General features: G+C 40.8%; 1 protein-coding gene across 1 annotated transcript in view; it reads right to left on the bottom strand.

Moving 5' to 3' along the window:
* ryr2a (ryanodine receptor 2a (cardiac)) overlaps window positions 1-23085 on the bottom strand; it is a gene marked incomplete at both ends in the record, with an annotated part of 671945 nt that overhangs the window by 27656 nt on the left and 621204 nt on the right. Inside the window, 2 exons of the mRNA XM_080049015.1 lie at window positions 340-400; window positions 5670-5803. Coding sequence (XP_079905141.1) covers window positions 340-400; window positions 5670-5803 — 195 coding nt within the window. The remainder of the gene's footprint in view (window positions 1-339; window positions 401-5669; window positions 5804-23085) is intronic.

Raw genomic sequence — 23085 nt, 5'->3', positions numbered from 1 at the left:
CTCCCTCAATGCTTGTGGCATCTGTGGCATTTTGCTGTGAGACAAAACTGCACATTTCAGGGTGGCCTTTTATTGTGGACAGTCTAAGGCACACCTGTGCACTAATCATGATGTCAGATCAGCATCTTGATGTGGCACACCTGTGAGGTGGGATGGATTATATCAGCAAAGCAGAAGTGCTCACTATCACACATTTAGACAGATTTGTGAACAATGTTTGAGAGAAATGGTACAATTGTGTATCTGGAATGAATTTTAGATCTTTAAGTCCATCTCATGAAAAATGGGAGCAAAAACAAAAGTGTTGCGTTTATATTTTTGTTGAGTGTTTATACTTACATTGTCTGTGAATACAACCCCCAGCTTCCAAATCTGGTACTTGACATCGACAGAGTTCAGCCTGATAACAGAAGCAGAAGACGCTCACAGAGGATGATAATGTGCAATGCTATATGACGAGAAAGCTTTTAGTCACGATCCGCAACATGTCTGTACTGTGTGTGCGCTGAAAAAAGACCTGGTGTTAATAGACAGCCTATGCTCTGTAAACGGGCATCTTGCTAGCTACGGTGGGCCCCATTTGTTAACATACTGTATCTGTTTGCAAAGCCTAGGCTGTGTATTACCACTGGATCTTTTTTGAGCACACACAGTAAGGACAGGTAGAAGATCATGATGATATACAGTATTCACTGATTGTGACAAACAACAAGCTGTTTTCAGTTTAATTCATACAGAAACATTTAAAGAAAATAAGGTTAAACAGCTTAAGGTTTAGAGAAAAAAAGATTTAATGTCTAAGCAAAAATCCTGGTGTGAGTGGCTAATTGGTTAAAGTATTTATGTGAAGCCCAGAGCCCAGAAGTCGGGAAACTGCGGGCAGCATTCAATCCCCCGAAAGCAATTTCAATCCCGCGGCAGGCAAAGACTGAATACAGCCTGTATTTTCCAGCCAATCTCATTGTCATTTTAACTCTTGGAACTCTGGTCACGCAGCATTGCGTTATTTGACGTGCCGATCACGTGATCACGTTCGATCCGACGCAGCATAGAAACTAAAGCGGGGACAACTTCGGTGTGTGTCGAAAGTACTGGCTTAAAGCTATATGTCAGTCTTTGTTTCATTTAAATTGACCCAGTATAACCAGAGATATAATGGTTTGCTGTTGATACAAAACTATTTTATTTTCGCAGGCTCAAAAGAATGAGAATTCGATGATCGCGGCCATTATTTTGTCATTTTACGATCGGAAAATAGTGCTGGAAACTAGATCCTGCTCAACAGGCTGGGAGGGGAGGAGGAGAGGGAGGGGTTGGCGGGGTGATACGAAGCTACGCCATAAGAGACGAAGAAGAAGAGTGACAGGGGTCGGGAGCTGTGCGGGAGTCTCTCTATGCGAGAGAGACGAGGCTGCTAGCAAACAAAAGTGACAGACACACGGAGGAAGATTGAGAGGTTCTCAGAGTTTTGAAGATAGGCTACTGAGAATGTTTTAGTCATATTGAAGAAAACTTTGAACGTGAGTCAAGCTATCAGCTTGTTCTTTGACATGAAATAGGAGGACAGTTCATCCTCAGAGTCAAAGTATGACTATAGGCTACATAAAGCCATTGGTGTCTGACTGAAGCACTGAGTACACACAGCAGCCGGCCTTCATAACGTGTAGCCTACAGACACTAATAATAATCTGTTAGGCCTAATAATCTGTTCTTTACATATAAATGTCATATATGTATCCATATACTGTATGTTTTATTATATAGGTCTACCTAGGCCTAGCTTTTTTTAATAAAAAGGCATAAAAAGAAATATGTTTTTTTTTTTTTTCCTTTTTGTGGTTTGGGTCCATAATGTTCAAATATCATGTCAAATTGAAATAAAAACTGGCAGGTAATGTAGGTGAAGTTTTACTGAAACAAAATATACCAAACACAGCAAGCTTAACATTTTTGTATGTGCCCTCTGTGCAGGGCTGTACGCTTATTTTTTTAGGTGGTAGCACTGGTGCTAGCAATCAAAAAAATTCAGTAGCCAAAAATAAATTTGGTAGCACACAAGTATGATCGAAAACTTGCATAACCTTAACCCTTACATTTCGCTCTAATTACCTTTGAGCATGTCATCTTGGCCTCATTTGAGATTCTCAATTAATATTATATCCTAGTGTGTGCAGTAATAATTATAGAAGAATGAATAGGGGTGCACTGATTGCAATTTAGACAAAATAATCTAACCTGCCAATTGCAATTTTTTGCTGATTCAGAATTATTTCTCCCCATAAAAATATAAAAATAATATCTATATATTTTTTGTATATACACATAATTATTATATTAATGATAATAAACATTTTTAGAAAATGTCCTTCTGTTAATTAAAACCAAACTTTAAAACATTAAACATAGCATATTAAATAAATAAGTATACATATTGGTACAATTTAGGATAAATTAAATAGGTTGTTGTGAATATGTTGGGAGTAGTTTCAGTGGCTTATTGTGTAACTTACACAAAGTTTGAAATAAGTTATTACAAACTTTGTTTAAATAGACTACTGTTGACTGCTCTCTGCAGCTGAATGAGTTGCCTTTCAAGCTAGAGCACTACAGTGCTGTAAAGCGCTAACTTCCTGTTCTTACCGGCTTCAAAATAAAAGTCAACTCACGTTTGGCTAGCAACAGGCTTTTAATGTGAAGGCGCACAGGAAATGTTCTGTTTGCACATGCGCTAACTTAACTGCGGTAATGTAAAGAGAGCAGAGAGCCGTGTCCTTCCGGTTATTACCGTTGGTGAAGTTTATTAGACGCTAGAATCGCCGCACGAGCACAGATCCCGAGCACACATCTTTCACCAGCCAAAGTGGAGGGTGGACTCAATAACTTACTTGCCTAAGACTCATTTACCCGCAGTGTTAATGTAGAGCCCTCTAAGCAGTGTTGTGCAGCGCTCCTCTGTGTTTCAAAGACACCCTCTCCTCATTAGCACTAGTGCGAGTGGACTTGTATTCATTATCGCACGTGATCAATTTCAGTAGCAAATGCGATCAAAACTGTCGCACTGTACAGCCCTGCCTCTGTGTCATGATTGACAGAACTTTGAGGAATTTGGGGAAAACGCCTATGTATTCACTTGCTATTTGTTCATAAAATGTGTATGTAGGTTGATGCCACCTCAATCAAAATTTTAAATTACCATAAAAACATTCCATGTATTTATTTTCAGCTTTCAAAAAAATTCAGTATGAATGTTTGAGTTACCCATGGTAGAAATAATATATGTTTTGAATCAGTTTTTACATTTATCATGTGGTTTTTGGTCCAATATGATAATTTATCATGTCAAAATTAAGAAAATAACTATCAGGTCATATAGGTTAGGGTGTTCCGAACAAAAAGATACCAAACGGTGGCATGATAAACATTTCTTACTGTAGTTTAGTAAGGATTCATCAAAAGTATGCAAAACGGCCAAAATAGCCCTAGGGTTCAGAGGGTTAACCCTCTCTTGACTGTAATACAAACGTTCGCCGGCGCATACATTTGTATTTTTGCTCACTGTGAAGTCATTTATTTGAGTATCTTCAAATGCTTCATATCATTAGAATCTGTACAAACCAAGCTAAAAGGTTATCTAAGTCAATAATTCAAAAGTATTAATAAAAGTGTTGAAATTGTGTCATAAATGAGAAAAAAACAAATAGCGGATTTTTTTTCATCGTATTTTACGAGCTAAAAAAAAAAAAAACATTGATACGAAAGATTTCTGAATGTAGAAACATGAACAAAATATTTCTGAAGACTTCATTAGTGATTTGAACAATGTACATGTTTTAGTTTTTGAGATATGATATTTTTTATGAGAGGAGTGCAAAGGCGTTTTGTTAGTTCCAGAGAAATATTTTCTTCTGCTCTACTCTCTCCACTACTCTCTTTGGAGTTGCTGTGTGACAGTAATGAAACTCCAGGGACGTTTGCTCACTGTTGCTAGCTTCCTTAGCATGTTTAGCTTAGACAGAAGCTCAAACATGTCAGAAAGTGCTCTCCAAAACTCAATAAACCTCTCCACACGATGTCCGCGATGTCGTTTATTCACTCAACTGAAAGCTGTTGGTCCGATTTAGCCGATTTTCGCTAGCTCGGACTCGACGTATGTTTACCGTAACGTTTAGTGTTTTCACAGTAGAGACTAGTGTATCATAGCATATACCATCGGAAAGCTCTCGTTATTTACTTTCAGAAACCGGTCGAATATTTTGAATTGCCCCAACCATTCAGGAGTTACGGTACTTAGAAGCTCATGTTACAAATACGTCACATGCTGGTGAATCTCGTCTGTGATTGGACGGTCGTACTGCGGAAGTCCAGTGGGCTACCGTAATGATTAGTATATGGGTGCAAAGCTCTACTTCTCCGCTTTCTGATAGTTTTTGAATGATCTAGATATCAGAAACGGTTTAAGAGTTAGGGGAATGAGAAGAGCGCATGCGCAATCCTGTCGGCCGCGACAGAATAGTCAAAGAAGGGTTAAACGGTGTAAGGTACACATTTGACACTCCTAAGACAGCCGAATAAGTCTTCAACAAGAAGATTGCCATCAGGGAACAGCCCAATGATTAATAACTGTGTTTGGTCTAGGGGTGTGACGTGTACAGGTGTAACTGGTTAGTAATACCCCTTTCCCACTGACCGAAAGACCCGCATTGACCCACAACGATCTTTTTTGTCCAATAGGAAGGGTTACACCCTGCATTTAGATCCGGTCAATTGACCCTGCATTACACAGCACAGCTGAACAGTGTTTGACTTATCTCTCCTCCATGAGATGGTGATACTCACTATGCTTCTGTATTAAAGTCAAGATTGTACGATCATAAAATAGCCTGTTTTTTTGCTGCTTTCTCTTTTAGCCTACATGAATAGAAATCTAATGAGATGAAACAGCTGGAGCTGACTCTTAAGAGTACTATAGTCATTCTAAAATAAAGTCAGTAGCCTAGTGATCACTGTAAAACGGAAAACTGTAAAATCAAGCTCTCTCTTCTTAATCCCGCTCTCTCTGTTCACTTCACTGCACAGCTGGAGATCTTTTGATGTTACAAACTATGATGGCTCCATGGTGTAGTGGGTAGAGCGCCTACTATATTGGCTCAGCCCTTTTCGCAGTGGTTGCGGGTTCAAATCCGACCCGTGGACCTTTACTGCATGTCATGTCATCTCCCTCTCTCTCCCCATTTCCACCATCTCTCTGATCTTCAACTGTCAATAAAAAAGGTAAAACACCTAATAATCTTACTTTTTAAAAATGTATTACAAGCTGTTACAGCTACTGTAGTTCTAAGTTAATTATACTTTAAACCGTGGCGCCGATTGGCAATTTTGGCCCCCTGCAGCTTTCCAGTAGGTAGTTGACCAGGTTGTCCACTGAGGTTGTGATCCTTGAAGGTTGTAGATACTGTATAATTTCTGGTGAACAACCTTATACAACATTCCATGTCTGTTTTCCAAAAAAAATATTTTTGCCCCCTGGGTAATTAGAATGATATATATATACATTGTTTATTTAAAAAAAAATGGTTGGAGTTTTTTATGTAATTATTTTATTTTTTACCAAAAATAAAAAATAAATAAATAAATAATCGTCTCCAAAATCAAACTTAGAGAATACTCACACAGCAGCCAGTGAGCTGTCTCTCCTGGGTTTTCTTTTTTTGTGAGAATCGCTGAAGTCCAGAGCAGCTTTGTCCATTCCCAGCAGCTCACTAATGCGGTCGTGGCCGTAGAACTCTCCATACTTATCCATGACCTGAGGGAGGCAAGGAATTGTAAAATAAATAAAAATAAATTTATATAGGGGAGAACGGGGGAATCTGAGGCATCGGGTAATGTGAGCCACCCCCTGTATTTAGGCAACGGAAAACATTTGTGGTCATGTGAGATATATGTTTTCAAGCCCCTCTCATTTCCCCTTGGCCCTGAACGAGAGGACCTCATGGTGCTGTGGTAAGCATGTTTTTTTTCACCAAAATAGGTATTTTGCATGTAAAAGTACATTTTCTTGCCGTCAACTTATTCAACTGTTGTGCCAAAGTAAATGTATTCACGTAGAAAAACTTATATCATACGTGTTGATGAACTACCAACATATAAAAACCATGTGATGATATTAGCCAAAGATTAGCCTGAAATGCTAAGAGAGGTAGTTTTTCTCAAATTGTGGTGGAGGGGGAAAGTGAGCCAAATGCTGTGGGGGAAAGTGAGACACTGTCTCACTTTCCCCCACCATGAAGCACAAGTTAAGTTTAGTCATAAACATATTTTAATGTAATATTCCATAACATATGTTTTATTTTAATGTCATACACATTGTAGAAAAGCCATCATGCCAAGGAAATACACCAGGAAGACGACCCGTGGCAACCACACGGAAAGAGCACCTTCTCATCTTTCCCTGTAACCTTCAGGGCTGGAATGTAGAGTAGGCCTAGTTGTAGAGTATGACAGGCTGATGTTATAATCCAGTTGGGTCTGCTCCTGTGTTCTGAGTCCCAGGCTGTTCTCGCTGGTTCCGATTTTCCTATGCTTTGACCCCCAGACACAAGCTGGCTCTAAGGGTCCTGTGTTCTGACCCCCAGACTGTGTTCTAATCTAACTGGTTCTATCTTTCATTTGAATCTTATTAAAACCTTTTGAATTATAATGTTTTATTTGATTTTGTTCAGTTACTTTCAAGTGTTTATAAAATTTGCTTTGCTTAATTGACCAAACCCCATCATTCTTTTACTACTCCGACATTAGTTCTGGAATGTGTGGCTAGCTTTCAGGATTCTAACTGTAACAATATGTGTTGTTATGGTAGTTTCAGAGTGGAAAAAGTAAGTGGATCAGTTTACCCCCTTGATTTTTCTGGTCTGTCTCAGTTTACCCCACAGCTGGGGTAAAGTGAGCCACATGACAACTTTTTTTAAAACAATCACTTGTCTTGAAAAAATTCTGCTAATGCCCATTTCTAGGAAACACCCTGAATTAATGGGAAATGTGTATATTTGAGTGATAAATCATTTTAGCTCGCTTAGAGGGGAGCAAATGTAAAAAGTGGTTCAGATTACCCCGTTCTCCCCTATGTGGAATTAGCACCGGCAATCAGCCCCGTTTTAGCACAATATCCATACAAGAATTTGCAAGATGTGAATTTTGTGACCAAGAGGATACTGAACATGTTATACTTCACTGTTCAAATGGTACTGAGAGCACCCACAATCTGTGCTGGATTACAAGAAATCAAACTGACTGCACTTACTCTTACAGTTTGCAGTATATATCTACATAAATCAAAATGCAAATCAAGGCTTATTGCTGCTTGCGGCTATATTTCTAGATAAGATAAAAGAAGATACAACTTTATTAATCCCCTGTAGGAGAAATTTGTTTGTTGCAAAACAGCCCAGCAGCAGTGGAAGGACACAGGATAAAATGACAATGCAATAAATATAATAAATACAAAGTGCTAATGCATAAGTAGACGCTTATAGTTAAAGAAGGGACAAAAAAAAGACAAACAGGACCAACATCATGATGATGTGTGATGCATATGCACATATATACGCGTACCTTAACAGGCACACATGTATATGCAAACACATAGGCATACACAAACACAAACTCTTAATACATTAAACATCTACGCTGACCGTTTTGTAACCTCTCCTCTGATTGGTCCGTTCCCTCTCCTGTCCTCTAATTGGTTTGTTCCCTCCCCTCTCCTTGGCCATTGGTCTTTCCTGGCCTCTCCTGTCCTCTCATTGGTCCGTTCCCCTCTTCTCTCCTCTGATTGTTCCATTCCATCTCCTGTCCTCTGATCATCTTTTGCCTCTTCTCGAATTGGTCTGAAACCCACCCTTCTTTAGGGAAAGCTTTGGCTTTCAGACCTCTGGAAACAATGTCTGCTGGATTGCCATTTCTGTTGACATACCTCCACTGATGTTCATCTGAGGCTTTGGCATTTTCAGTCACTCTGTTAGCACAGTTCTTATTGTCAGGATGCCGATTTTCCTGTCCTTCAATGGTAAACCAAAGCAGTAATGTTGTCCATTAACGAGCTTTGCAGATGTTGATACCAAATCCAAGAACTGCTGATCTTCTTTTGAAGGTTCTTGGTCACCTTTGACACACTCAGGGAAGTCAATATTGAGCTGCTGCTCCCACTGATCATCAAGTGTAACAACTGAATCACACTGATCTCTGACTGCTCCTGAGCATTATCATCTTTTCCTCCCAGAGGTCCGTTAACTGTCCAGCCAAGCATTGTTTTGACAGCATACGTTCCATCTCCCACACTTTGGATGGCTTGAAGTGGCTCCAGAGTGTTTGGTACATCAGAGCCACTCAGCAACACAATCTCACAGTCCAGGTCAGGTAAGTGAATATTTTTCAAATGAGGCCACTGATTGATGTCATTGTGATGTGGGGTGTTTGCTTTGTGCACAGGCATAGTCTTCTGAGTGTTCACACATGGGAGATCACATAATTCCATGCCATGTAGTCCTGTTACCTTTAGGCCTGAAATATTGCTGGTTTCAACGACCTTCCTTTGATGCATTGTAAGAATATTTGATTTTCTTACCTAGAGATTGAGTTTAGTCATTAGCCCCAATGTGCAAAATTACGCAGTGCTTCCCAGCTCAAGAAATGCATATATATATATGCACTGTTGTATTCCCCTTCTTGGCCTTAACTTGTACAGGCACTAATGATAGTTTGCAATTGTCTTCACCGGCCACAGTGAGACCACTTGTCTGTACCGAGGTCATGGCTCTGATGTCAGCTTCTTCTTTTGTTTGAGCTTGATGTGTGTCCATTTCGAATCTCCTTTGGTGGATATGCAGCATCCGAGGATGCTTCAAATGGCATATGTTGCAGCTGAGTCGCTTCCTGCAGTCCTTGCTCATGTGTCCTTTCTGTAGACAACCAAAACATGGTCCATTTTCTTTTAGGAAAGCGATTTTCTCGTGATGTGCTCTCTTTTCCAATAGGAAACACATCTCCAAAGCATGTCCACCTCCACAGAACAAACGCCTTTTCACAGCCGGCCAACTCTCCATTTTCCTAGGTCCATTTCCATTATTCTCATGTGCAACTGTCACAGTGAAAGCAAATGTACTTCCTTTGATTCTTGGATGAGGTGGTTTTCTTTCAAAGTTTTTTTTATTAAATGTCAGAATTGCAAAGCAATTGCAGTACAATGGATTATACATTTTTTCCCCTTTTTTTCCCCGATCATACCCCACCCATATCCCACCCTCACACCCAATTACAAACAATCCTGCATTAAGAAATTTGTACACAAATTAATACATAAATGTTAAAAATGGCAGAAACGAAATACACACTTTAAGAAATAAAAATAAATAATCAATATGAAACAAAAAACATGAATAAATAAAATGTAATTAAATAAAAGAGAGGAGGGGGTAGCTACTCTTCTATTGTTGTAGTTGGCTTCTTAAAATAATTTAAGAAGGGGCGCCATATTTTGTAAAATGTATTCTCAGATCCCTGGGTAGTGTAACGTATTTTCTTTAGATTCATACATGACATAATGTCTCTAATCCAATGTGAGTGGGAAGGAGGAGCAGGATCTTTCCACTTGAGTAAGATAACCCTACAAGCAAGTAATGAGGTAAAGGCCAGTACCTTCAGCTTCACTTTAGGCAAGCCCGAACTTGGAGCAATGCCAAAAATCGCAGTGAAAGGGTTCGGCTCAATTTGATGCTGAAGCACTTCAGAAATTGTTTGAAAAACTGATGTCCAGAACTCAGTCAAGGTGGGACACAACCAGTACATGTGAAATAGTGACGCTGGTGCGCTCTTACAGCTATCACAGGTCGGGTCTACATCAGGGAACATACGAGCTAATTTAGTTTTGGATATGTGGATACGATGTACTACTTTAAATTGCACAAGAGCATGTTGGGCGCACATGGAGGTAGAGTGTATACGACCACACAACATGTTCAATCGGCGGCCGACCGTCTTTCATTTGGAGCAATTTGATTGGTGGAGGGCTAGCGAATCAGTGAAGCCCGGAAGTGAGGCGGGTAGCACAAACAGCTAACAACAGCTAGCCATCGTTTTAATGTGTTTGTTCGTTTCGTTTTGCGAGTACTCACATGCATCAACCCTTGTTGACTGCTCGACACCATGCTCGACACTCTCTGCTAAAAATTGTGCTCTTATGGTCCATAAATATAAATACGTATTTCTATCTATGTTTATGCTCTAGAGAGCTGTCCCATCATTTCCGGCTTTCGTATTTTTTTGGGCCACAATACAGATTAGCGCCGCCTGCTGTTGTGGAGACATTACAAGCGCGGGACGTACGGAAAATAAGCAGTCGTCTCGGTGTGTTTTTGGGCCACGACGGAAAGACTGGAGCTTCCTGAAACGGCGACTCCAGTTTTTGGGTAGTCGGAACATGTCGGACTGGTGTGTCCTGGCCTTAAGAGCTCAGAGAACAAAGGTTGTTCACACCTCCACACACACACACGCGCGCACACACACACACGCACACACACACACACTTGTTGAAGCCAGGCTAATTTGCATCTACCCACACAGACACATGTCTTCTTTTATGATGTAGTTTAGTTTATTGTTGTGTTTTTATTACTTTCTGTAAATAAATTACGTGTTTTTAATTGTGTTGGATTCTTTAATATTGCATGAAGATGAACATTGCCATCCTCTTCCATTTAGAAATCCATTGACCTTCTAACTATTAGTAACTTGTTATAGTTATTGATTTAATTATCAATTAAATTGATAACGTTCATGAAATTGTTTTAGGTAAAGATATAATTTTCCCAGTTAACTCTGGGTGGTGCCCCTCAATTGAAGTTAAGTTTGAATTAATTTCTGTTATTTTATTTTTCTTGATAGCCAAAACAGGAGGGAACTCCTCTACTTCATTATAGGTGCATTTTAATGCAAAACAATAAACAATCTGACCTTTAACTACTACATCTCCAAATACTGGATCAGTTGCATTTCTTACTTGTTTTTTCAAGGTAATTGACCAGAGGGGTATACTACGAAGCGAGATTAAGGGCTGAGGGAGGTCTGTTGAGTCTAAAGCCAGAGTTTTCAGTATCACGAAAGGTGGCTTTCTTTCTACCTGGCTAGATCACCGTGGTAACAGAGGCTGCACGGCTAACCTGCTCAGACCAGTTTTTGTTCCAGATAGAGCGCTGCCCTTTAAGGAAACTACACCTTTTGAAATCCCGCGGACCTGACTATATTGTCTGAGCGATACTGCTCACTGAGTAATAAGTAAGTAAATAGCTTAGACCTACTGTATGCAGCGCCACTATATGCTCTCACCTCAAATGATTTTACCTGGCGATCTACACACACTGGCTCTTAATGAAGCGTTCTATAAAATCACAGGTTGCAAAAGTATTTCACTGTAGGCTTCTTTCTTTTCATCAGTAGCGATTACAGCTGGGACTTGACAGGTGACAGCTGTCACAGTTCGGACATTGCTGCAGACTCACAGGTTAAGCTTCTCACAGTAGATTCATATTTGTCCGGAAAATACAGACTACAGGTTTTGTATCTAGGCTATTTATTTTAATGGTATTTATAAGATGCAAATAAAGGGCTATTTGCCTAAATCTAAATTGTATTAATTTTGATGTGGCCCAAAACTAAAGTGATTTTCCACATATGATATGCTATTCATTAGGGGACAGTGTCAGAATTAAATCACATTCTTAAGTGTATGATTATCAACTAGGCTAAATGGTGTACTGTTTAAATCCGAGTTCAACCTTTAATTGCTTTATAATGTCACGTTAGGCTACGCACTGCGAGAACGATCTGTAAAATAAATTAATCAATTCAGTAGCCCAATTTTCTGACAACATTCCACTCTCTCCTTATTTGCAGTAAGAGTTTTTTTCGGCTCTCTGTTTTCTGCTGTTCTGTGATCATTCAGACTGACAAACTCTTCCTCTTGAGTGAAGTCACCGACGCACTTTTTTTTTTTTACTCAGCTGCACGCAATCAGTCCGTTTGTGTAAAGTTAGCGGCACAAGATCAGTCCAGTCTGAGCGGAAGCAGAGTCAAATGACGGGTCAAACGCCCCCTTTCATGGGGACGCGCACAGAGCCTGAAGCCGAAACCCTCGTTCAACATAAGAGGTTGATAACTTCCTTCGTGATACCGGTTAGCTCTGAGCGAGGGTATGTGTTATGTTGAACCAGATCAAAAAAAGAGAGCCGGGCTCTGTTGAGTTTGCTTTGTAGTATACCCCTCAGATCCCTGAATGTAGCTCTTTGTTTGTAACTTTCCTGAAAATCACATGCCAGAGATCTCCATTTATCCCTCTGTCTGTGGCCGCTTCTTAACTATGATTAGCAGGTTAGCAGACACGTTGAGCTCTTGCATCTTCTTCACATCTTCCATGGCATTGCAACATCCTCTTAGACAGTGTATGCTTGTAGTGTTTTTGTGTCATCTGGTTTAACTGACGACCATGAAAGAGCCTTCTCAATGTAGGCTGTAGCAATTTTATGCTTGTTGTCAAAGTGCTCCTGCAGTAAGGATTTTGCCTTCCTGAATCCTCTGTCCTCTGTCATATGAAGGCAGCTCCTCACCATTTATCTTAGCTGTGCTTCTGTATATTGTTCCAGATAATAAAGACAATCTATGGGATTTGGATTCTTGCTTTCAATGTTGTGTTCAAAGGATTTTATGAATGTTTGAAAATTGAAGTGGGTCACCATCAAGACGACAAATCTCCTTCTTGGGCATTAAAGAGAGAGACTATTGTTGGACCATTGATGCAGTGATGTCATTTTGCATTTCCATGATGTTGAGCATATTGCTTTGTTCACTATTGCTTGGAGCAGGCAATGTTGTTGGTCTTGTAACATGTGCATCCATAGTTAATGTATTTGACTAAAGTGTCAATGGCACTGAGTTTGGGATTGAGTTATGTCTCCGTCAGCAGTGGCAATAATTTGTGTTTTCCTTTCCCGTTGTTATTTCTCCATGTATGAATTCATACCATCTGACATTCTTGATCTGTGGGCTATGCACACCAGATCTACTTGAGGCTCCTTGAATCTTCATTTTTTGCCATTGTAGCAGCAAGGATTCCATCCAGCTCCAGTTGCTCTTTTTTCCTCCTTAGCTGCCCTTCCTACTTCATAGGCTGCCCCTCCTCATCTTTAAGCTGCTCCTCTTGTTCTTCTATTGCATGTTTATCTTCAAGCATTTGTTGTTTCACAATTAGAGCAGCCATTTCAGCCTCCGCCTTGAGGCATGCAGATGAGGTGCTGAAAAATCTTGAGATCTTGTGATTTGTGACTTCTCTTGGTAATATTTGACACATTCAGTTGGTTTAATTTCATCCTGCATATCAGATATTCCTGATTCTGGTAGGAAGGAATGGCAGGTGAGATTTCAACACAACAGCACAGCACGGCGGCCACAGCTCACCACGCGGTACACATAAGCATCAACAAACAAACCGTTTCTGATGGCTGTGATGTGCTGCTGTCAGTCGCGCGTTACACCACTGCTGCAGTCAATTGTGTGTCTCTTGTCCATTCATCTTTGCGGAAAAGAGTCCAATGTTGTAAAGCTTGTTCAGTCAAAAACCTTGAGATCCAAGTGGTAAGAGCAACGTAGAATCCTGTCCATGCCGTGGTGTTTATGGATTGTTTCTGTTCACTAGATGTAGCGACAGCTTTCCTATAAAGGCCGCTAAAAGGCTTACCTGGGCTCCGGGCAGTTACGCTTCATTCAAATGAAGTCCAGTGGTGAGTATAGTTTGGGAATATATTAAAGGCCTACTTCACCGGTTTGAATATGAAGGTGTATTGAATTCTGAGATCCTATGTAGTATAAATGTGCAAAAAAAATTGAAATTGGTTCATCCTAGCCTGAGAAAAGGCCGAAAGAGTGTTTTTTTTAACCCTATATTAATCTTACTGTGACATCACAGTAAGATAAATATAGGGTTAAAAAAAAACCTTACTTTGTAAATATTACTGTGATTTCTCCTACTGTGACATCACAGTAATATTTACAAAGTAATTTTTTTTTTTAACCCTATATTTATCTTACTGTGATGTCACAGTAAGATTAATATAGGGTTAAAAAAAACACTCTTTCTGCCTTTTCTCAGGCTAAGATGAACTGATTTTTTTTTTTTTTGCACATTTATACTACATAGGATCTCAGAATTCAATACACCTTCATATTCAAACCGGTGAAGTAGGCCTTTAACTGAAGACGGACTAACAACTGATGAATGAAAACATATATAGGGTAATGAAAACAAATAAATAAAAGATAAAGTGATGACAACGTTAACGACAGCAAACTGTAAAATATAATCAGGAGCGCCACCAACCCCCTTTGTCTCTACTCCCGCCGATCCCAGTGCCCAGGTATATAGATTAAACCCCACCCATGTGTCAATCAAACGGATGTGACATGAACCAAAACAGTGTGAGCAACCTTTCAAAATAAAACCATACACAAACAGACTAAATATAAATTTTGGCCCCTGCAGGTCTGTTCCCTCTCCTCTCTTCTCATCTCCTCTGATTGGTCCATTCCCCTCTCCTGTCCTCTGATTGGCAATATACTGTTTTTAGGCCACTAAATGAGCTGAATATTTTTATTTGGGAACTGGCCAGTAGACTTTCAAAATTCTGTAAATATTAAAGTGCAGAGACTTCTGGTACGGCGTACTCCTACCATAAGTATATACGGAATTATTATAACATTATTATTACAAAAAGGAGAAAAACGTTTCCTAAGTATTTTTTCTCTTTGGTTTTAGACTTGAAATTCAAGTTGTTCACATACTCTACCTACAGTGGAGGAAATAAGTATTTGATCCCTCACCGATTTTGTAAGTTTGCCCACTTACAATGAAATGAGCGGTCTATAATTGTAATGCTAGGTTTATTTTAACAATGATAGACAGAATATCAAAAAGAAAATCCAGAAAATCACATTAAAAAAATATAAAAATGATTTAGCATTTCATTGAGTGAAATAAGTATTTGATCCCCTACCAACCATAAATAATTCTGGCTCCCATTGATTAATCCTCGTGCTTTAAAAAAATATTCCTAATCTCAACTAGTTTCCTGTATAAAACACACCTGTCTCAACTTGTTACCTGTATAAAAGACACTTGTCCACAGAGTCAATAAATCAAACTCCAACATCTCCATCATGGGCAAGACCAAAGAGCTGTCTAAGGATATCAGGGACAAGATTGTAGACCTGCAAGGCCGGAAAATATACCACAAGACCATTGGCGAGAAGCTGGGTGAGAAGGAGACAGCTGTTGGTGCGATTATTCGAAAATGAAAGAAACATAAAATGACCATCAATCTCCCTCGGTCTGGGGCTCCATGCAAGATCTCACCTTGTGGGGTATCAATGATCATGAGAAAGGTGAGGGATCAGCCCAGTTCTACAAGGGAGGAGCTTGTTTATGATCCCAAGGCAGCTGGGACCACAGTCACCAAGAAAACCATTGGTAACACACTATGCCGTAATGGATTGAAATCCTGTAGTGCCCGTAAGGTCCCCCTTCTCAAGAAGGGACATGTACAGAACCGTCTGATGTTTGCCAATGAACACCTGAACGACTCAGAGAATGCTTGGGAGAAGGTGATGTGGTAAAATTAGAACAAAATCAAGTTCTTTAGTATCATAGTGACTCGCCATGCTTGGAAGAAGAGGAATTCTGACTATGACTCCAAGAACACCATCCCCACAGTCAAGCAGGGAGGTTGAAGCATTATGCTTTGGGGGTGTTTCTCTTCTAAGGGGACAGGTGGACTTCACTGCATCGAGGGAACTATGGATGGGGCCTTGTACCATGAAATACTGGGTGACAACCAGTGTTGCCACAGTTACTTTGAAAAAGCAATCCGATTACTGATTACTAGTTACTCATCAAAATAGTAACTTTGTTACTTTACTGATTACTTGATGTTAAAAGTAACTAAGTTAGATTACAAGTTACTTTAAACGTTACTTTACAGGTTTTGAAACCCATATTTCTCAATTTAAAACATGCACATATTAAGAATCATTGAAACTATATACAATAAAGCTTGTAGGCTAGTAGCCTATAGGCATATTGTTTTCAAAATAATAAAAATTATGGTTTAAAACATTTAATAAAAAAAACGTTTTCCCCCCCTGAAAATAAATGCATTCCTCCAAAGTGCAAAGACAGTAGCAGTGTCTTTAAACTTAACGTGCTTGGCCCTTCACTCTCATGCATTCATTTGACTTTTCTCTGCGATGTTTTGATAGACTGGGTGTGTGCGGCCACCGGTCACCACATGACTCTAGTCTATAAGTTTCCAAGTTTTAAACACTTCTATCTCTTCAACGTCACCGTACCCGAGTCCTAAGTATCCCCATAGCAGACGCTATATTTCATGGGGGGAAAACGTTTGTTTTGCGCCACAGTTCAGCTTAGACTCGGCCGTAATGCTGCTGCACACACACACACACAGACACACACAGGCACACACAAACACACTGCATGTCAGAGACGAGGGGCGCTACCAAAAAGACGAGAGGAGCGGTTGGAGCAGTTGGAGCGTTTTAGACACATGCACGTACATTTATTTACATTAAATCGCAATCGCAGTCATTTGTGCAGTTATGTAAAATGTTTTACTAAGGAAAATGAAAAAGTAACGCACAGTGACTTTGATGAGTAACTTAAATCTGATTACTGGTTTGGAGATAGTAACGCGTTAGATTACTCGTTACTGAAAAAAGAGGTCCGATGCCGGTAACGCGTTACTAAGTAACACGTTACCGGCATCACTGGTGACAACCACTTTCTCTCAGCCAGGTCCGTAAAAATGGGTCGTGGATGAGTCTTCCAGCACGTCAATGACCCTAAAAATACAGCAAAGGCAACAAAGGAGTGGCTCAAGAAGAAGCACATTAAGGTCATGGAGTGGCCTAGCCAGTCTCCGGACCTTAATACAATAGATCTGTGGAGGGAACTGAAGCTCAAGCGACAGCCTCGAAACCTTAAAGATTATCAGAGGATCTGCAAAGAGGATTGGTCCAAATATTCCTCCTGAGATGTGTGCAAACCTGGTCATCAACTACAAGACACGTCTGACCTCTGTACTTGCCAAGAAGGGTTTCTCCACCAAGCACTAAGCAATGTTTTGATAGGGGATCAAATACTTATTTCACTCAATGAAATGCTAAATAATTTCTATCTTTTTTTTATGTGATTTTCTGGATTTGTTTTGTTGATATTCTGTCTATCACTGTTAAAATAAACCTAGCATTAAAATTATAGACCGCTCATTTCATTGTAAGTGGGCAAACTTACAAAATCAGTGAGGGATCAAATACTTATTTCCTCCACTGTATATATGTGGTTTATATTTGTATGCACATTATGAGGTTAAGACGTTTTTTTCTTTTTCTTGGAAATAACGCAAAAGTTGTTTTTCAAGGACTTCCGGGTTACAGAGCATGGAGTAGGTGCGACCACTTTCTAGCTCCCACTAACTATTTCAGACTTAACTGATTAAACCCTATTTTCATCGATTTTTTTTTTGTGCTTGTATTGCCGGTAACACTAACACTGATTCGGAAAAATTACTAAAGGAAAGAAAAACGCAAAAAGAGATTCGGCAGAGTCTGATATGTCCTCGGACAGCGTTAGCATTGATGTTAGTGCTAGCTCAACGGCTTCCATTCCGGATTTGCTTGAGCAGCATAGAGCAGCCATAGCCGCTGAGTTCAAGTCATCGTTCGCCAGCATGGACACTAAGCTAGACAATATCCAGGCCGTGGTCTCAGGCCAGGGGAAACGTATAACCGATCTCGAGGAGAATGCAGAAGCTGTTTGCAGACGCCTGGAGCAACTTGAGGCTACGTGCTCCTCACTGCAGGAAGATAACAAGTCACTGAAATCTGAACTATCGGATTTGGAAGGGAGAAGTAGGAGACAGAACGTTCGTATTGTGGGCTTACCAGAGTCACTTGAGGGCGCACGCCCCACCGCCTTTTTCTCCGAGCTTCTCGTCGAGGTTTTTGGTAATCAAACTCTCCCTTCTCCCCCGGAGTTGGACAGAGCTCATCGCACTTTGGCACCCAAACCGGGCCCGCGTGAGAGACCACGTCCTGTCATCATCCGCTTCCACCGATACCAGACTAAAGACTTGATCATGAGAGGCACGTAAACAAGGCGAGCTGGAATACCACGGCCACAAGCACCGGTTCTACGAGGATTACAGCGCGGAGGTTGTGAAGCAGCGGGCTGAATACAAGCGGGTCATGGCTGAGCTTTATCAGCGCGGTCTCCGACCCTCTCTCCTTTTCCCTGCGAAGCTGCGCATTACTCTCCAGAGCGGCGAGAGAAGGTGGTTGCGGTCCGTCTCTGAAGCATCTAACTACATCTCTACATTGGGTGTGAGTCCGTAGTAAATACGATTGCCTGCTGTGAGTATACAAATGTGGACATATGCTCTTTTCATATCCCCAGCCAATCTTTCAGACTGATGATACTACACGCATTTTTTTCTCCCTTTTTAAAATGAGTAAATCAGCCGGGTGAGCGTGACATTTTTGTTGCTTGTCATTTTGACGTATTGTCTAATTCACTCGATTTGTTTATTTGTATCTCTATTTCAAAACGGCTGGATAAGCGTGTCTGTTTTGTTTTTTTGCCATTTGGACAGCTTGTCTAACTCACGCCTTTATTTTTGTTTGTATTTTGAATCTGCTGGGTGAGCATGGTATTTTTGTTTAGTGCGTTGTCATTTTGACAGTTTGCTGGATTGTTCATAGTGTTACTAGGCTGTTATGGGGTGAATTGTACAAGACCTATGTGGGAACTAGCACAGGTCAGGAAGTTAGTGTTTTCTTTTTCTGTCAAGATGCTACGGGAGTTTAAAGCTACATTCAACATGCAGTCTTCGTCGTTTGGGGATGAAGATATAGGGTTTGGGGGGTGGGAGGTGGGTTATCCTTGGTGTTATTCTATCTTGTTTACATCTGCATGCAATGTGTGTTTTTATCATCTTTCTATGTTTGGTCTATTCATATCACTGTATTATCTTGTAGGTCACTGTCTACACACTTACCCTAATGATGTCTAATAACTCAGTAAACTCTATTAGGTTTCTGTCATGGAATGTCAAAGGCTTGGGTCATCCGATTAAAAGATCCAGAATTTTGTCACACCTTAAACATTTAAAAACGGATATAGCTTTCATACAGGAGACGCATATGCGCAATACTGATCATGTCAGATTGCGCAAATCTTGGGTAAGCCAGGTCTTCCACTCTACCTTTAACTCTAAGGCTAGGGGTGTGGCTATATTGATCCATAAGAGAACACAATTCATTCCCACTAGCTCAATCTCAGATCCCAATGGAAGGTATTTGATTGTAACAGGTACCATACAGCAGACACCTGTTTTACTGGTTAACGTGTATGCTCCCAACTTTGATAATGCTGGCTTTGCAAACCGATTACTTAGCAGCCGCCCAGCTTTAAATACGCATCGATTAATTTTTAATTTGAACTGCGTTATTAACCCCCGAATTAGATCGCTCCAGCCCCAGACTAGCTCATCCCTCTTCCATGTCAAGGGCATTTGCAGACTTTATGTTACAAAATGGATGCGCTGATCCATGGAGGTTTCGTAATCCACATGCAAAAGAATTTTCTTTTTTTTCACCGGTACATCGCTCCTATTCTAGAATTGATTATTTTTTTGTGGACGCTAGTCTCCTTCCTAATGTGGTTTCCACTGAATATTTGGCGATAGTTATAAGCGACCACTCCCCCTTTGGTTCTTGACATGCTATTAACATCTCATCCAAGACCCCGTCCTTTGTGGAGACTGGACTCTCTGCTTCTCTCTAACCAGGGTTTCTGTGATTATGTTTCCTCCTCTATTGACGAGTTTGTTTCTATTAACAAAGATGATTCTACCTCTTACTCTCTACTATGGGAGTCTCTAAAGGCATACCTTAAGGTGCGAACACACTATACGCGTTACACGCTTACAGACGCGTATAAAATCGGCTATTTTTCCATAGGGAACCATTGGTTTACGCGCGTACATGGCGCGTAGATGCGTCACTCGCGCTAAAGCAACATTTTAGCCGCATATATACGCAGCTACGCGCGGAGTTCAAAAATTTTACTTTTTACGCTCCTACGCGTGACGATTAGCCGCGTTGGCCAATCAGCTTTGGGCTTGAACCGACGTCACATACATTGGCACGGTAGGAGAACAGTGTACTGTACACAGAGGCTGATAAGAGACACCGAGGAGGAAAATGTATTGCAGGCGGCCCGGTGCTGTATGACAGCAGCTCGGGAATAGAAGACGTGGGGAGAGTAAACCAGGAGAATGGACTTCCTGGTTAATTCAGTGAATATGTGCGGCTGTGCTTTAGCCGATAAAACAAGTTAGCGCAGTATAGCATTAGTTAACTTGTGTGCGGGCGGCTAGCGCCTCATATTATGAACCCAAACATGATGACTATGTCCGGGGGACTTTCACAACAAGTACAGCGAAGCACCGGTGTTGATCTACGCCAGCCACGGTCCCCTGTCACAGCCAGGTAGGGTAATGTTGGCTACTTGGCTTTATGTTGTGCCGCCGTGCACCGATGCTGCTGTAACTGTGTTTATGTAGCTGCCGTGAATATGCAATGCTGTTTTAATGCTAGGCTATTTGTGCTGTTCAGTTTGTCTTTTGGCACAGTTGTTGGCCGTGTTGTTGTTTTTGTGCGGACATGCACGCTGTTGTGTCGGGTCTGATCGCAGCCATGGTTGATTAGGGGAAATACAGTATCGGGAGGGAGACTAGGCACGTTACGCGCGTAGAACCATTTTTGACACAAAATGATCAAGCAACATTTTAGCTGCGTTACGCACGTAATTCTTACGCGGGTAACGCGTGTAGTGTGTTCGCACCTTTAGAGGTAAAATTATAGCTTACTCTGCCAATTTAACTAAATTATATAAAGCTGATCGGACTCGACTCACGGACCTAATCCTTAATTTAGACCACCAATATGCCAGTAACCCTAGTCCTGAACTGTTCAAGGAGCGCTTGGGTCTGCAGGCCGAGTTTGATTTGCTTACCACTAGGCAGGCAGAACGTATGCTTTTGCAATCTCGCAGTAATTACTATGAACATGGCGATAAGGGTGGTCGTTTGCTCGCCCATAAGCTAAAGCGCCAAGCTTCCTCACGTCTCATTACTCAAATTAAGGACCCATTCGGTGCTCTCCTGTCTGCCCCTTCCGATATTAATGCAACATTCAAAACATTTTATTCAGCTCTTTACCAATCGGACTCCCAATCCGACAACACCACCATGGACCGATTTTTTAATAATCTCAATGTACCCACTATTGACCCTGCAATTGGACACAACCTAGATACGCCATTGGTGCTACAGGAAATAGTTGATGCAATAAATTCAATGCAAAGTAACAAAGCCCCTGGCCCTGATGGCTATCCCACCGAGTTCTTTAAGAAATTTAGTAGCAAACTAGCCCCACTTCTTCTAGCTGTATATAGTGAGTCAATCGAACGGGGTACTCAACCACCTACCCTGACCCAGGCATCAATCTCTCTCCTACTAAAGAAGGATAAAGACCCTACTTGTTGCGGGTCCTACAGGCCTTTATCTCTCCTCAATGTTGATGTCAAGGTCTTAGCGAAGGTCCTAGCAACTCGTCTCGAGGCAGTTATGCCGGATATCATCTCAAAGGAGCAGACAGGATTCATTAAAGGGCGTCATTCTTTCTTCAACATCAGAACATTAATGAACATAATTTATTCGACCCCAAACTCGCATAAGTCGACCCCAAAAGTCCTGAAGTTGTAATATCACTGGATGCCGAAAAGGCCTTTGATCGAGTAGAATGGCTGTATTTATTTACTGCTCTTAAAAAATTTGGTTTTGGTGACCGCTTTAGCTCATGGATTCGTCTTCTATACACTGACCCCCAGGCAAGTGTTTGCACTGGGGACACTCGGTCTGATTATTTTCCATTATCACGCGGGACCCGACAGGGCTGCCCCTTAAGTCCGCTTTTATTTGCGCTAGCTATCAAGCCACTATCCATAGCCCTGCGCTCTTAAATGTGGATTTCACAGATGACTGGTGGGTTAAGGCAATCGACAGAATGAGCTCAACATCATCCTGTGCTCGCCTTGGGCTCATACAGTTTAAGGTATTCCATAGAACCCACTTTTCTAAAGCCATGTTGGCAGAGATTTATCCTGACGTAGACGATAGCTGCAACCGGTGTGGCTTTGCCCCGGCTGACCACAGTCATATGTTTTTTCTATGTCCAAGATTGAACAATTTTTGGTGTTCTGTCTTCAAAACACTGTCTGACGTCCTGCAGCTGGATCTTCGGCCATGACCTTTAACAGCCATTTTTGGGGTCCCCCTGGTGCCTCCTGCCCACTCTAGGCCGCAGGCAGATGTTATTGCTTTTTCTACTCTTCTGGCTCGGAGAAGAATACTTTTTGAATGGAAATCTCTAAAGCCTCCCCTGTTTTCTTCTTGGTTGAGCGATGTTATGTTTTTTCTTAAACTTGAGAAAATTAAATATTCTTTGAAAGGTTGTTTGCACAAATTTGATTGTAGATGGCTCACCTTTATTTCATATTTCAACAAGTTAAGTTCACTCCCTAATTTTTAAAAAATAACACTGTATTGCATTGTCTTGTACTTTTTTAAAATATGTTTTGTGTTTTTTTTTTTCTTCACTTCAGAATGTCCAAGGATTATTTGGGGTGTGGGGTGGGTGGAGGTTATACATGTTTCATGTTTGTTTGTTTGAAAAAATAACTAAAACTCACTAAAATTGTTTATGGAAAAAAAAGTTGTTTTTCAAAGGACACTGTTCCATCTGCAAATGCAGCAATTAAAATTTGGACTGCTCACCACTTTCAAATATCAATTGTAACAAAAAGACATCATGTTACTTTTAATTTGACCCTGGTGAAAATGGTCTCTTAAG

Source organism: Ammodytes marinus, assembly GCF_949987685.1.
Source record: "Ammodytes marinus genome assembly, chromosome: 20".
In the NCBI taxonomy this organism is placed as follows: Eukaryota; Metazoa; Chordata; class Actinopteri; order Uranoscopiformes; family Ammodytidae; genus Ammodytes; species Ammodytes marinus.
Note: the sequence above shows the minus strand (reverse complement) of the source record. Positions and strands in the feature narration are given on the sequence as shown.